Below are 15,822 nucleotides of genomic sequence, written 5' to 3' on the forward strand. Positions count from 1 at the left end.
TGGTTTTTCAATTTTGCAAAATTAAAACATGAAGCAAATTGTCAACATATTTATATGAAAGCTCATTTATATCTTATCTAGACTCATTTGTCAAATTAAACACTTTATGTAGAATCTATATTCCTTGACTTATTACTCGTATTCCGCAAATGAAAGAAAGCGTATTTTAAATCTTATATACAATATTCTTATCAATTATGACAAACTATTCCAACAATTACTACCCCCAAAAAATAGACGTGCTGAGTTTACGAACAGTAGCTAAATTTGTTTGTTCTGATCGTGTTCTATTTTCGATAAATATTTTTGTTTTGAATCCTTTGAAGGATTTTAGTGAAATCTTATGTACTAAAAACTTCGAGTACTAAAAGTGTTTAAATATGTCGACAACATTAAATACCACAGTGCATTCGATTACTAGTTCCACTGCTAGAATTCTGAATGTAACAGAAACCACAAAGAGTTCTTTAAATTTAACCACAACCATAAAGCCACCACTAATTAATTCCACTAACACCAGTACCACGGTAATATGGCAAACCAGTTCCACTACTGAAGATTCTGGTTACTACTACGATTATGGTTGGTATTATTTTTCATGGACTGGGTTCCTATACTTTTGGCTGGTGCTAATGTTGTTGCTTATATTGGCTTCCGGTTTAGCTAAGGTGAATAAAATACTATTTTATTTTCTTAGTGGTAAAAAACTTAACCAATTTCTTTTTAAAGTTAGCAGCAATTCGTCGTTTAAAACTACAACAACAAATAGGTAAATATTATCGTAATTTATAAAAATATAATATAATATAATATAAATACCAAAAACGTAATGCCACCCGTAGATATTTCCGAGCATACTAAAACCTGTTTTGAATATTTCGACACCCATACCACAGGTCCTTAATCAAAATAAAAATAGCAAAATAAAACTTTCTCCTTGTGACTTCATATCCGTATAGATGTGATAATTCCATTTGGCTTAAAACTTTTTTTTTGGTTTTCTTAATACTTGGAATTTATTTTTAAGGTATTAACAGTAAATACTTTTTGCCAACTTTAGTGGTGGGATCACCAGATTAGTGGTAACTCTAATCTATTTAAGCCTATCCTGGAAATTTCGGTGCCCGGTGTACACTCTTAATCAATAAAAAAAAGAAACATACACTTCTTACCTTGCGCCCTAGAACAGAGTAGAAGTTCCGGCTTACACAATACTTTTATTTTATTATTTTTAAATAATAGGCTATTAATCCACCTCGATCTAAAAGATCTATTGTGCGCCTAAAGGCACAACTAAAACAATTCTAGACTATTTATAAATCTCGTAACTGCTGTGGGCTTAATTTTAAGTATTTGATTTGGGACTAAGATCCCGCTTTCAAGGTAGTCGAGTCTATGTCTTGTCGCCGCTGGATATTTGCATAAAATATATTCTGATGTTTTCTGCATACACAATACTTTTATTGTGAATAAATACTTAAAAATCATAACGCTGTCCCCAAATTTTAAGCTCTAACGCAGAGCCTATTTCGCTCTAAGGCAACCCTATGCAGATACTATTTGCATATTTATATTCTGTAAGAACTCTTATTATTATCGATAGATACTATTTTAAGCATTAGAACTTACTTACATTGTTGGTTATTGAATTTAGGCACCTATATACGCCATATTGTCTTCATATAATTAGCACTATCCTTAAACCCAATGTTGACTGATTAAAGTGTACCGATGCGATGTGTAGCAGTTGATTCCATTCTTGCCAATTCATGTATTTGCAGTTTCCATAAATGTTGCCCATTCACACCATATTTAAAACTTTTCAGCTAATACAATAATATATATGTAGTGATTTTCGATCATTTTTGATTTTGTGAACAGTCGAATGAAGAGGGTATGTACTGCCTGACTATCAGAGAAGAAGTCTTTTAGAAAAGTATGTAATTGATAGAATAAAAATCACTTCAGCTCAACTAATTACTTCAACATTGACATTTATTTTTATTCTCAACTAGAATTCTACGATTGCAAGCCCTAATTAGATTTCATTTCATTATCAATTAATTTAAGTAATCGCCAGGTTTTTTAACATATATACGAACTTAAAAAATTCCCCACTGATAGATAAGAAATCATATTAAAGCAGAAATTAGTTTACTTAAACTATTTTCCTTTATATACTTCAAAAATATACTATATACCCTTAAATTATATTAATAACATTAGGATTGAACCACAAGACCAGATTCTAAAACATAGTTTGATCTCTGAATGATCGCCTTTAAATTCCTTTCATTTGCTTGATAATAACACTATAAACCTAATACACTTTCTTTCCTTTTCTAATTTTCAGTCAGACAGAAACTCTTTTAATAGTTATCTATACTATAGTTTATGAAGAATCTAACTAATGACCTTATTGTCAGATTTTTCTAGTTAATTTGACAGCTATTTGATAAATTTTTTATTACAATTCTCCAATAGTATAATTGGGAGATATAATGGTACATACCGCCCTACGATAAGGTGATGCAAATTGACACAATATGATAAATATAAAGGTGGACCTATGTTCCAAAAGGAGAAAAGGCCTACAGTAAGTAAATATGTCAGTGTAGGATCACCATATATTTTGTTTGAATTCTTATAATAATTCATGGAAACTGTTTTACTAATACGGTTTTTCAAATTTAATGTTACAAACTCCTTATAAATATTAATCGAATCATGATCTTAACAAAATTTATCAATATTCAACTAAGAGTTTAAATGTTTTCCCAAAGCTTCAATCCACTTCAGCAAATTTTTAGGCAGCAAATAAGCTATTTATCTTTTAATTATATATTTTTTTTACTACTCTGTTGAGGCTAGTCGAGTCAGTGTATTTCAGCACTTTTACTCTCTACTAACTCCGAGGTTTCTTCATAACCTCTCTCTACGCCTTCACCGGATTATCACTTTATCAGACTAAGCAATAACTGACCTCAGATCTGCATACCTCCCCGAGGAGCCTGTAACCATTCTAAGATGCGATAACGCGGTGTTGTAAACCTGTTTGTTTTCGTAAATAGTTTTATGGCTCTATTCTTCATGTATTTTTTGATCGGATTAATCTTGAGGTCCCTGAGGATGGCAATTGTTGGTTCCTTTTCAACAGCAATTCCTTACTTAATCTCTTACTTTAAAACAGAAAGTGTAACTAGCTTAATTGTCAAACTAATCATTAGTAACCTATTACCGGGATTTACCTTGAAATAAATCGTTTCTATAGGCGACTTGTTTGGTATATATGTCCTCCCCAGTCTCGTACATCGAGTGAAAACAGTGATAATTCAATTTTGTCACTCCATTTAAGAAGACACGATCTTTTTCAACATCTTCTTCTTCTTATAGTCACTTTTACATTTTCTTGGAAAATCACCTCCCATCATTTCCAAACTTGTTGAAATTATATTGAAAATTAAATAAAATTTGCTAAATAATATCACTGTTGCAGTAAAACTGTTATATCTAATATATATGCGGCAATTGGAAGAAAAATGTAGGTGAACAAAGATCTTGCGAAGAACTTTTGTCTTTCGAGAGAGAGCTCAGTAATACAGCTTCTAACAGAAACCATAATAACTACTACTATATATGAAAACTCTTCAACATATCTCTTTGTTAAGAGAACTTCGAAAGTACAGTTAGTAGCAGTCAGTTGATCATCAAAACAAGTAGTAGCCCTAGCTAATACCCAATATACCTATATTATATTTTTTGCTGTTATTTCTTCTAATTCGGTAATAAAGTCAATAACGTCATACTTTGCACAGTCAACGTGGACCTATTTGTAGTATATGTATACTATACTATTATGATGTATAGCTATCCTATGTATGTTCATTACTATAGCGGAATTGAAGCAATAACAGGAAGAGAGAACGCCTTGTCTGAACGTTTACTTGTTATCAAGTGCTTCTGTATAACATTCTGCATAGGCATGTAACCATTTACATAATCGAAATTCAATAATCGAAGAACAAACAAGATTGGAGTACTGAACTGAAAGAGAGTAGCAGAAGATAGGACAGATGGAGGCAGATCGTGAGGGAGGCCAAGGTTCATACTGGACTGTAGTACCAAATAAGAAGAAGAAGCTAAAATATATTCCACAATATACTGCTTTACTATTATTTTATAAAATTACCATTGTGAAATTTAATATTGTTTAATAATATTGTTAAATACCTAACGATACATATTCAATATATTGAATTATTTAAATTAGGTAACAAATACACTTGTCTACTTCATCAGACGTCTATCAATGGTTAAAAGTGAAATGTGATTTACACCATTTAATCCTTCATATAAGTCTGTTCTGAGTACTTACATATTTAATTGATAATAATTTCTGGACTGTTGCAATATAACAATAAACCTAAAAGAATCACAACTTACATGTGCGCAAATTACACGATGCATATTAGACTGATTTTCTGGTAGTTGGGGTGCCAGTTGAAACGTTAGTTTTTCTATTAATAGACAAATCGACTGACAGTTATTGCATTGATATTGCATAAACACGGAACTGCTTTACTATTATTTTATAAAATTACCATTGTGAAATTTAATATTGTTTAATAATATTGTTAAATACCTAACAATACATATTCAATATATTGAATTATTTAAATTGGGTAACAAATACACTTGTCTACTTCATCAGACGTCTATCAATGGTTAAAAGTGAAATGTGATTTACACCATTTAATCCTTCATATAAGTCTGTTCTGAGTACTTACATATTTAATTGATAATAATTTTTGTTTTGTTGCAATATAACAATAAACCTGAAGGAATCAGAGCTTACATGTGCTCAAATTACAATATATATGAGAATGTTAATGTGCTAGAGCAAGTATGTGTTTGCGGAGGTGTCATCATAGATAAACGATATCAGTGGTCATTTGTCATGTCAGTAATTTATCGAAAGCCTTTCACTTATGATAAAATTTTGCGAACGGTAAGCAAAATTTAGTAATTTTATTATCAGTATCTCGAAAATATATAAAAAATATAGTTATTCCGTAACCTTTGGAAGACACGATTGTTTATACAAAAAGCACGTAATTATTTAAATAAATAATAAAAATCTATCGAATATCGTGTATCGATAAAATACTCGCGAAAAAATGAACTCGACAGTAGCGTCTAGTATTTTGACTAGCACCCAATCTAGTCTAACAAATACTACTCTAAATAGTAATTACAGTACAATTGGCACGGGCAGTAATATTTGGAACGCGACTTATAATTTTACAATCTATCCACCATGGTATGACAATTTTACAATAAATATACCTACTTTACCGACGATCACCGTCACCACTTACAACTGGGACGGTTATTACAGTTATATAATTGTAGTATGTATATTATTAATTTGTTTAGCGATCTCACAGGTATATAATATTTATAGAGTTTTTTAAATAATTCCTTATTAATCGAAATTATTTTTATAAGTTGGCAATACGTCATCGTCGCCAATTAATGGCAAGAGAAGCGGCATTACGACGTGCACGAGGTAAATATAAAACTTCAACTAATAGAATTTTTATTAATTATAAATATTACTGAAAGATAAATTTTAAACAGCTTTGATTGTCGCGGACCGTAAAAATTTCTTCCTAAGATTTAGTTTCGAAAAACTCCGATTCCGTAAACTCACAGACCCACAGAGCTTGAGGTATTATTGAAGGTTTAGTAAGAGTTTTTTTATAGTTTTTTTTAGGTATAATTGAAGGTTTAGCAAGAAAATTAAGAGAGATTGTAGTAAATTACATTTATTTTGATTTTCAAGACACAAAATAATTACCGTTCCATAGTTTTGATCAATATCAGATCAGTAACTTTAGATGCCTTTTAAGACTAGATGTGAACTTATTTCAAGAGCTAATCTTCTAGTAGTTCATGATAGGAAGAGCTTAGTTTAGGACGGTGCTTCAATAGTTATTTTTAAAGTGTTATTAGTAGACTTCTGCATTAAACACCCTCTAGATAGATATATAGACATCAGTTTTGGGGCACACTAGCTGTTCCCTTTTTGAAAGGGAAAACCAATTTCTCATGTTATTGAAATGGACAATGTCTTACGTTTAAGTCTTATATTTGCAATATTGGAGGAACATTTGAGGGAGGTATATCCTAAAATTGATTGACTTAGGATAAGTGCAGGATAAGTGATACTTTTCTCTACAAACCAATTTTTTATATTAATGAAACAAATAATGTCCTATGTTTAAGTCCTATATTTGCAATATCGGGAAAATATTTGAGAGGGATGAAGTGGATAAATGACTTCTGCCAAGTGACAGAGTAGATGAATGATACTTTATTCTATAAAATAATTTTTTATTTTAATGTGACGGGTGATCTATTCAATTGCGATTTCGGACAAATATTTGCCTAAAGATCCCTAAAGTAAATAAACGACTTTTGAAAAATGTTGGACAGTGACAGAGCAGCTGAGTGTCAGACACTTTCCTTCATCTTATTTTAGCCATAGCTACAATGGTAGTCATTAGAAAATAACGCTTGACTGTCAGCACAAAAGCCTGTATTATAACATATCTACTACTTCCAGATTGTTTAAACTAGATTTCAAAATTAATATAATACGTTATATATACTCCAGTATCTATTTACTAGTTTCATTTCACAGAATTTTTGAGTATTTCCTAATTTCTTTAATGTTCTCTTCTTAAGCCCCAATGTTGTATTTCTCTAATCTCTAATAATTTCTCTAATCTTCTAATTTAATTTCTAATATGTCTGTTCGGTTGTATGTTCCACTTTGTGACAGTGCATCTTGTGCAAACATAATCTCGAGATCTATGACTTTAGTTTACAATTGCCCAAAGGCAAATACTTAGCCATGGGTTTGAGGGGCTAAAGACCCCCGAAATAAGTTGAAGGATTATATTTATATATATGTATATGCATTCTTAATGCATTTCGATGTACAATGGAATAAGTATTTTTTTTGAAATTACGGTAATAATATGAAAGCCCTCGAACTACATTTCTAGCTACGGGTCTATCCAAAAGTATAGGTCCCATGAAGACTCGGAATGACAAAAATTATATTAAAATCACTTTTCTCCGTTTCTCTAGCGGTAGATAATGATTACATTATAAATAATATATGAGTACAATTTTGTTCCATAGATCAGGTTTGGTTAGGCTAGGTTAGACGTGGTAGCATTATGCGCCAAAGTTAAGTTAAACACAAATAATGGATAGTTATAATACCACAGATTATTCGATACCATTAAGAACTATATAATTAATATTTTTTTAATTATATATTCACTTTGATTCTACTTATAACATATTAAAATTAATAAGAACAACGGGAACTGCAAAATGATTCATATATTGTATTTTTCATAATTTCACAATCAATCAAACCAATTTAAATATTTATGACGTAAATGTATTAATCATTCCTAGAATAAAAAAATTGTTACATTATATTTTGTACCCTTTCGTTATTACTTGACTAATATTATTTTATCTATAATAGATGATTTAAGCACTGAGGTAACTTGGTTTCATTCCAAATTCGTCAAATGTAATTGCATTCCATGCACTCTTTATGCTTACAATAGTTAACTTATAAAATTTGTTTAACAGCTTGCACAAATCCGAAATTTATTAAACCCACATATAGATAATAAAGGTTAAGTTTGAACATAGACCATTTCTCTTGTACGTATAACCCAATGCGTGCCATACGCGAGGGCTGTAGTAATTTCTGTTCATGAAATGAGGATTGTACGCAGCATTTGGACATAACCCAGAAAGCGGTCATACGATTTTGTGTATTTAACGTAGACTCAATGCCACGTATTAAATCATTCGTCTTTAGTATAAGTAGCATTTGACGATCTACTTGTTCCAACACATCGGATATATGTGGCAGTACTGATGATGTGTTATTTTGCAAAGTATTTTTCTGAAAGTAAATTTTTATATATAATTTTTCAACTCATTTTTAGAGAGCAGATTACAAATAATTACCTCATCTGTAGTGTATTTAACTTTGCTTATGCCTTGTGTAACCGTTTCCCATGGTCTACCAGTTACCATACAAGCGAACAGACCATATAAATCGCCTTTTATGCCCAAGTTTTCACTATGTTTACGCATTCCTTTACGATCTACACTCAATATACTCAACCACAGATTCGAGTATTCATAACGAAATTTATCTGTTAGATTCGCATATAAACCGTGATCCAATAAAATTATATCAACATTCCCGCTTGAATTCTTGTGCACCAATATATTACCAGGATGTGGATCGCTATGTACAAAACCCGTTGTAAATATCATTTCTGAATATAATTGTCCAATTTTATTTGAGACGGTAAATGGATCTATTTTATGTTTTTTAATATAATCTAAGTTCGTCACCTCGCCACCTTCTAAAAATTCCATGACTAACACACGTGCAGTGCTATGTTCCCAATAGATCTTTGGCACACGTAACCAAGAATATTTTTGAAATTGTTTTGCCACCTTTTCAGCATTTTTGCCCTCATTTAGAAAATCTAATTCTATGGGTAAATTTTTTTTTGACTCTTCCACGAGCCAATGAATTTTAAAATCAGGGAAAATACGTGCCATTATCTTTACTAATACTTCCATTGTTTTCATATCTACCAAAGAATTACCCTTTACATACGGATGTTGTACTTTAACGGCTACTACTTCGCCGGTCTTCAAAGTGGCCTTATGGACTTGTGCTAGTGAAGCTGTACCCAGTGGTTCAAGTTCAAAAGTTGCGAAAATTTCTTCTGGATTTCTCTTTAGATCTTGTCGTATCACCTTATAAAGGTCTTCTACAGGATTTTGTGGTGCATTCGAATGTAATATTTTCATAGTTTGTACAAATTCTTTGGGCAGTAAATATTCCAATGCTCCAATATGTTGTCCAACTTTAATATAAACTCCTTTATTCGTACATATTAATTCTAATAATTTTTCTGCGGCTATTTTGTGTGCATGGCTCTTTTGGGCCTTATATTCTGGAGTTGTCTTATCCCATTCTTTGTAGTAGAGTTCACGTTTGTATGTAGCGGCTATATCGAACACAGTGATGGCGGATCTGCCGAGGCGCACGATTCCCAGTGAGTTAACGTCATAGTCATTCGTATGCAAACTTAATCCTGTACTAACAGCTACTCCGCCTAAAAGGCCATACGACAGCACGCGTCGAAACATTTATGATAAATTTAGTATCAAATATGCTATGATCTAAAAATAAAATGGAAAATATAAGTAAAATAAGTGGGCACTCAGCTGTAAATAAAATATGTTAAATCGTGTCGAAAGCCATTGGCATCACAAATTAAATGAAATCAAAAATTCCGTTATGTGAAAGATTATGTTGGGCAACTTAAAAAGGATTATGTTAAGTCAAAACTGACAATGTAACCTTTTCACTTCCAAAAAAGGTAATTTCATTAAATAAAAATAAAATAGCACATATAGCAAGAGCTTATAGTAATTATATAGCATTATAATAAGAATAATTAAAATCTTGAAAAAGAAATATATATTTGAACTCAGAATGAGATTTTTATAAATAAAAAATGTTTATATCAAGTTTTCATTGTAGCTAAAACTACTTATATTAATGAAATTAAAATTTAGTCGTTTCCATTGACATAAGTTAATTTATATATATCAAATAATTTGTTTGTTTACATTTTACATAGAAAACATGACAAATATTTCAAATTTGTTTCACAAGGATGATTTCCCTTGCGGGAAATTTGTTATTAAGAGTTGCTTTCGACATTTTTCGCCTTAAATCAGTTGATTTATTTATAAAGAGTTCATTTATAAGAAATCTTTTTGTTTAGTAAATTATCATCATTAGTAGCCTTAATAATGTTAATACTTCATATTTATTATCTAAATCTGTGAAGAAATATTTTGGTATTTTCTTCTACTGCTTTGGATCGGTATTTTCTTCTACTATAATTTCATTACAAATATCATCTTGTGGTTGGGGAAATTCAATTTCATTCTGCATATCCAAAGACCAAGTATCTAAAAATCTTTCATTTTTTCTTTCCACAAAGTTGTGCAATATCAAACACGCTAAAGCAACAAAAGGTACGAACTCTGGGTCAATGTCCATTGTTTTTAAGAGGCATCGCCAGCGACCTTTTAATCTACCAAATACGTTTTCTACAAAAATTTTTCCTAATCTAATATGATAGTTAAATGACTCTTCTTCAGGATTTAGACAGTCAGTATATGGTTTAATAAGCCACGACAGCAATGGATATGTAACATCTCCAATTATCATTAGCGGTATCGGTAGTCCATTGATATCAGTAGTGTAAGTTGGAATCACTTGTGTCGAATATTTGTAAAGTCCTGACTCTTTAAAAACGTCAACGTTATGGTAGCTGCCTGGTAATTTAACACTTACATCACGAAACCTAGAATATGCAAAAATCAATGTAACGTTTGTGCATTTTTAAAATAATCTTACAATCTTTTCAACTTACAAATAGTTATTATCAACTACTGCTTGCATAACTATTGACGGCCAACCTTTTTTATTTCTGTAGTGTTGGTACTTCTGATCAACATTTAGTTCCTTGCTTACCATCAATTGCGCCAATAATATTGGGTATTTTAGTCATTTTTTGAAAGGCAGTACCAATGGTTTTTGCTAATTGGAAAATTGGAATTTGGAAAATATAAATATTCCTTCCGAAGCTGTAATATTGCTTTAACCACGAGATGGAAGTACTTATGCACAGTACTTGTATGCACGCCAAACACATCGCCTACGGCACGATACTCTGCGCACGAAGCAAGTTTGTATAGGTACAATGCGACTTGTTTAGGAATCGGCATCGGTGCTGTCACATATACCTTCGGATATGGAAGATAAGGACACATTTTTTTACAAAACAAATTGAGAGTCTTTACCCATGCGAAAGTACACATAATAAAGATGTTCGTTTCCTCCTTCTTGTAGGAACCTCATAAAATTATCAAACCGCTTTCGTCGGTGTAAGCTTCGCACTCTGGGAACATTGACTTTAAAGAACATTTCTGGCAGCCGACTTTGCAATGCTAAAATATCTCTTAAATATTTTTTTTTATTATTTGAACTTTGCAAAATTTGTTGATTGGAAATCAAGAATTGTTGACAAACAAGCATTCTTCTTGTTCGTAGTCGCTCCATCAAATAAGAGGAAAATATTTTAAATTCTTTAACTTCCATATTTTTGATTCTATCGACTGCACAAATTATTTTATTATCAAAACATCATAATTCGCTTTGTTTTTAAAAAAACAGCTGATTTTGTATCACGATTAGAGATGCTTCAAACGTGTAAGTACTCGGTAGTTTTTTCGAAACCAATTACTTTTGTATTCGGTACTTGAATTCGACACTAAGCAAGTACTTAATATCAAAAGAAAGGTATGTACTTGATATTGAAAAAAAAACTTACAAATTAGGCAATTCACACTGCCTAAACTAAGGTAAAATATTGATAATCGAATTCAAATCCGTATTACTCTCGATTTTTCTCCGCAAAAACAAATTTATATTTCTTAGTAAACAAGCAAGACTTCGAATTTACGTTCGAATTTAAATACGTATTATTTTCGAATTTTGTCTGCGAACAAAAGTTTGTATTTGTTAGTGAATAAGAATATATAAAAAAATTTTGAGCATTTGGTGACACCAATTTTTAATTACGAACTTTGGCAGTACAGTTTTGAACTCCAAATCAATTACCAAAGTTGTTTCTTATATAAAAGTAGGCACAACCAAAGTTCGGATTTCATTAAAAGTTATACCATGTTTACATTATAAACTTTAGTGGTAGAAGTCGATTTTAACCTCAAAACCAGTTACCAAAGCTTATTTCTTTGTACAAAACAGGCCAAACCAAAGTTCGACTTTCATTAAAAGTTAGATTCCTTGAATAACTTTTCTTATATAGAGAAAAGTTATTAAATAAATAATATAAATAATATATATATCGAAATAATATATCTTTTTAATTTTTAATATATTTGATTACAAAGAAAACAAATATACCAAATCTTATAAGAAAAGAAATATTAACCAACTCAAGCCGTAATCAAACAAAAAGACAATAAAAACAAAAGCTGTCAAAATTAAAACCCGTTAGGATGATGTAAATCTATGACATTTGGGAACTAACTTTACCAAAATTCAATAGCTAAAATTCGTAATTTATACATGATATTACAAGCAAAAAAACCATCTTTATTTTGTATTTTATATATTTCAGAAAGTATCCATGAGTACAAGTATCTATATTATAATATAACAACATTTAGTTGTTGGGTTTTGTATTTATTTTTAAAAACTTTAAATCCCGATATTTTGAGAACTAAGGTACATCGGCTCTGAACACAAACGTGCTAGTGTACCTATTTTTTTTGAAGGAAAATTGAATTACTGGTCTACACTTCAAGTGTGCTAAACCAACTTACATTAATCAATTGTTTCCATTAGCATAAGTGGATTTATGCATGTAATAGTGCGTTTATGTTCCAGAAAGTTCTGTGAAAGTTTTAGGAGAGCTTCTATTTGCTTGCATTTCAATTGTTAACAAATAAGATTCAATTTTGTATTGTTTGCAGAAATGATTTAATTTTTACTGAAATATGCTATAACTAGGGATTTTCCTTTGTAGAGTTAAATCAAGTTCGAGTTAAATCAGCTGATAGCATTGGTGTTTTTTATTAAGGGCTATAAATAAAGATATAATTTGATCATATGATCATAAGTTGAAACCGACAAAACAGCTGTGGTCAGTGATCACATTTTTTACTTATCATAAATACGACATATATCAAGTTAAAATCTTAACCTTGTTAAATTCACAACAATAATTACATGAATTTTTTTTTATCAATTAAAAAACATAAAAAAAACTTATTAAAATTAAACTTGAATGAAGATTTTATTAAAATCATATTTATTGAGCAAATTTAACCTTTCACAATTGTGAGTTGAACTACGACTGCTACTTCTAAATCTTAAAAAGAGTTTATAGAGTATCAGATCTTATGTTTACATTTTGTAGTACTATAAATTATGAAGAGATACCTATACTACTTATATTTATATTTACATTTGGTTTCATCTATATATAAATATCTCTGTGGCGCGGGAATCAAATGACAAATGACAATTCATTGACTCAGGATATTTTCATTATTAGTTTAGATAAAACTATATTTATTCATTGTTGCCCATTATATTGTATTGTGTATGAGAAGAGGACGTAACTCATGTACCCCATTTATTCCAATTTATCATGATTAGGCATTTCTAATGATATATTACGTAGTGACTGCAAAGCATTAAATTTGATATTATATTCCATTTCAGTTGACAATAAGATAACAATTATTTGTATTTTATGTATAAAAATAGTTTTTACATAAAAAGTTTTATTTTACAATAGAAAAAGGGTTTTTGTAGAAACGGATTTAAATACAAAAATATTCAAACCTGTGCTTTGTGTTATAAATAAGCAATACATTTTAATTAGAAATTTTTTAATTTTTACCTAATCACAGATGTCAATATTACACACCTTGTAATCTAAGGAAAGTTACAATTTGTTATCACATAAATTAATATCACTCAATGTCATTTAATGTTATTTAAAAAAAAAAGCAATTAAGAATGCATTTTTAAGATGATAAACTGACTATAATATAATTTTTTAATTTTTTTATTAATATTAATTTTATTTTATTATAATTTTATTTTACCTTTTTATGTAAAGACTTAAAATAAGTTATAGAGTTAATGATCATTAGCGTTAATAGTCCAAAGGTATGTCATTTATGAATTTAATTATAAATATATTTTTATCTTCAATGATAAAATTAATTTTATTTATTATTGATAAATTTCATATTTATTAAATTGTTACGTTAACACTTCGTTAATATTTTTTTTCAATTATTTAATTGGCACAAATTATAGTCTTTACCCCACTTTTAAAAAATTTCAACTCATATTGTTAATGTTACATTATAAAGTCCGTGAAATGATTAATGAACTTTATTGCTATTTATCACAACTGTTAAGCTCATTTATTATCATTTTAAGCATTCCATTTAAAATAGAAATTAAAAAACTATTCATAGAAAAAGTTCAAAGGTTTCCACTTAAACTTGACCTCATGCAATCTCGCAAATTTTAGTGCAATCTGCTGAACTCTTTTTTTGTACGCCGAATGAAAAGCGTGCGCGTCTATGGTATTTGGCCTGTTTACCGACGATTCTATTTATTTTTAAAACTTTCTCTTTACTGACAACGCAAGTGACGTGTATTACATAAACAATGAATATAGTCGGTGAAAATAATTGGCAATTTAACTTACGTTTTATTATTGAACACACGTTTGCAATAATTTCACATGCGTATTTTAATAAAAACACGCGAAAATATATTAATTTTGATTATAACGTAGACGCAAACATGTTTTTGTGGAAGTAAACATTAATCAATGCGCGGCGCACCTCGTACAACTTGAGGAATCAACAATAAGATACTAATATCATTTGGCCTAACAAAACACAACATATGTTGCGCTGCTAACAACCCTGTATTTTTATCAACAGGTGATTGGACAGAGTTGCCAAAACGCTTTTTATACAAGTAGGGAACATGGGTAGAATAGTACAATTGTACTATGTTCAAAATAAAATAAATAATATATATATAAAGAAAATAAAATAAAATTAAGTTAATTTGGAAAATGGTCAATGGAAAACTGCCCCAAATTAAGGAAATCATTTGCTTTTTGCTTAAAAATCAAAGGTTAAAAATTACATGCTTTAAACACGATTTGTAACTGGAAAATTTTAAAAGTTGGTTATTATAACTATAACGGATGGCATTCAGTAGTTGTATAAGCTATATTAGGTATGTGAATTATTATTTTTCACTCTATTTAAAACTAATAACAGTTACAGTATTTTTTCTATATTTAAATTTAAAAATTTGCACTACTTTCAAAAAATTTTCCTGATTATTTCCTGATTAACTGTCTGACATTTATTTTAAAAAAATGTCATTTTTTCGTTATCTCAACTTTATCTTTTGCTTAAAATTAATCTTACGCATAGTTGCATTTAAAATGTCCCTTAATTTCAGCATTCGTTTCAATGAAATTAGGCCCATTTTTCTTAATATCATTTTAACGTAATGTTATATTAAATAATGTTATATTCAATGTTATATTAAATAATAATGGATTTATATTTCTTTCAGCACGTCAACGGGCTTGTAACAATAATAATGCAAATAACAACAACCAATCAGGAGGAAACGTAGTCATTGAACTTCCCCAACAACCGAAAAATGATTTGCCACCAGCTTACAATGAGGTCATGCAAACGTATTTAAATGAGAAACAGCGTCTAGAAATGGAGAGCCAGCAAGGTGCTGTGGGTGGTATGCCCACTGTAAACTCTACTGCTACAATAGAGACCGTTATTAGTACCAATAATAGCGCCGTAGATTTAACGACAACAACGGTGGTAATGAGCAATCCACCACCTTATCAGAGTAGTATATAATTTTGTTAATACATAATTATAACCTTAAAAACATTCTACTTATGTATAAAGAATATTCATACTTTCCTTATATATATATAATTCCTTAGATAAAAATTATTAACAAAATATTGTATATATTTGCACTAATAAATTTTATAATAATCTCACTTTGGTAAA

General features: G+C 29.9%; 3 protein-coding genes across 5 annotated transcripts; 1 reads left to right on the top strand and 2 right to left on the bottom strand.

The window, feature by feature from the left end:
• Nucleotides 1-257: 257 nt before the first annotated feature.
• Nucleotides 258-15,822, top strand: LOC119684194. 2 transcript variants are annotated; one of them, XM_038098171.1, is made up of 3 exons: nt 258-668; nt 730-769; nt 15,356-15,816. In XM_038098171.1, exons 1-3 carry the CDS (start codon nt 381-383, stop codon nt 15,661-15,663), a joined length of 636 nt encoding a protein of 211 aa, XP_037954099.1. In that variant the 5' UTR covers nt 258-380; the 3' UTR covers nt 15,664-15,816. The 2 variants fall into 2 exon arrangements, with proteins under 2 accessions (XP_037954099.1, XP_037954098.1); XM_038098170.1 differs by lacking the exons at nt 258-668; nt 730-769 and adding exons at nt 5,081-5,447; nt 5,509-5,569 and having other exon boundaries at nt 15,356-15,822.
• Nucleotides 7,444-14,608, bottom strand: LOC119684189 (aarF domain-containing kinase 1). The gene is made up of 3 exons (XM_038098163.1): nt 14,463-14,608; nt 8,068-9,306; nt 7,444-8,002 (listed from the first exon to the last, which is right to left on the bottom strand). The coding sequence occupies exons 2-3, from the start codon at nt 9,271-9,273 to the stop codon at nt 7,661-7,663; spliced, it is 1,548 nt and encodes a 515-aa protein (XP_037954091.1). The 5' UTR covers nt 9,274-9,306; nt 14,463-14,608; the 3' UTR covers nt 7,444-7,660.
• Nucleotides 9,779-11,279, bottom strand: LOC119684196 (protein ALP1-like). 2 transcript variants are annotated; one of them, XM_038098174.1, is made up of 3 exons: nt 11,005-11,279; nt 10,575-10,947; nt 9,779-10,505 (listed from the first exon to the last, which is right to left on the bottom strand). In XM_038098174.1, exons 2-3 carry the CDS (start codon nt 10,676-10,678, stop codon nt 10,004-10,006), a joined length of 606 nt encoding a protein of 201 aa, XP_037954102.1. In that variant the 5' UTR covers nt 10,679-10,947; nt 11,005-11,279; the 3' UTR covers nt 9,779-10,003. The 2 variants fall into 2 exon arrangements, with proteins under 2 accessions (XP_037954102.1, XP_037954101.1); XM_038098173.1 differs by having other exon boundaries at nt 10,575-11,279.

This window comes from Teleopsis dalmanni, chromosome 2 (genome assembly GCF_002237135.1).
Source record: "Teleopsis dalmanni isolate 2A chromosome 2, ASM223713v2, whole genome shotgun sequence".
In the NCBI taxonomy this organism is placed as follows: Eukaryota; Metazoa; Arthropoda; class Insecta; order Diptera; family Diopsidae; genus Teleopsis; species Teleopsis dalmanni.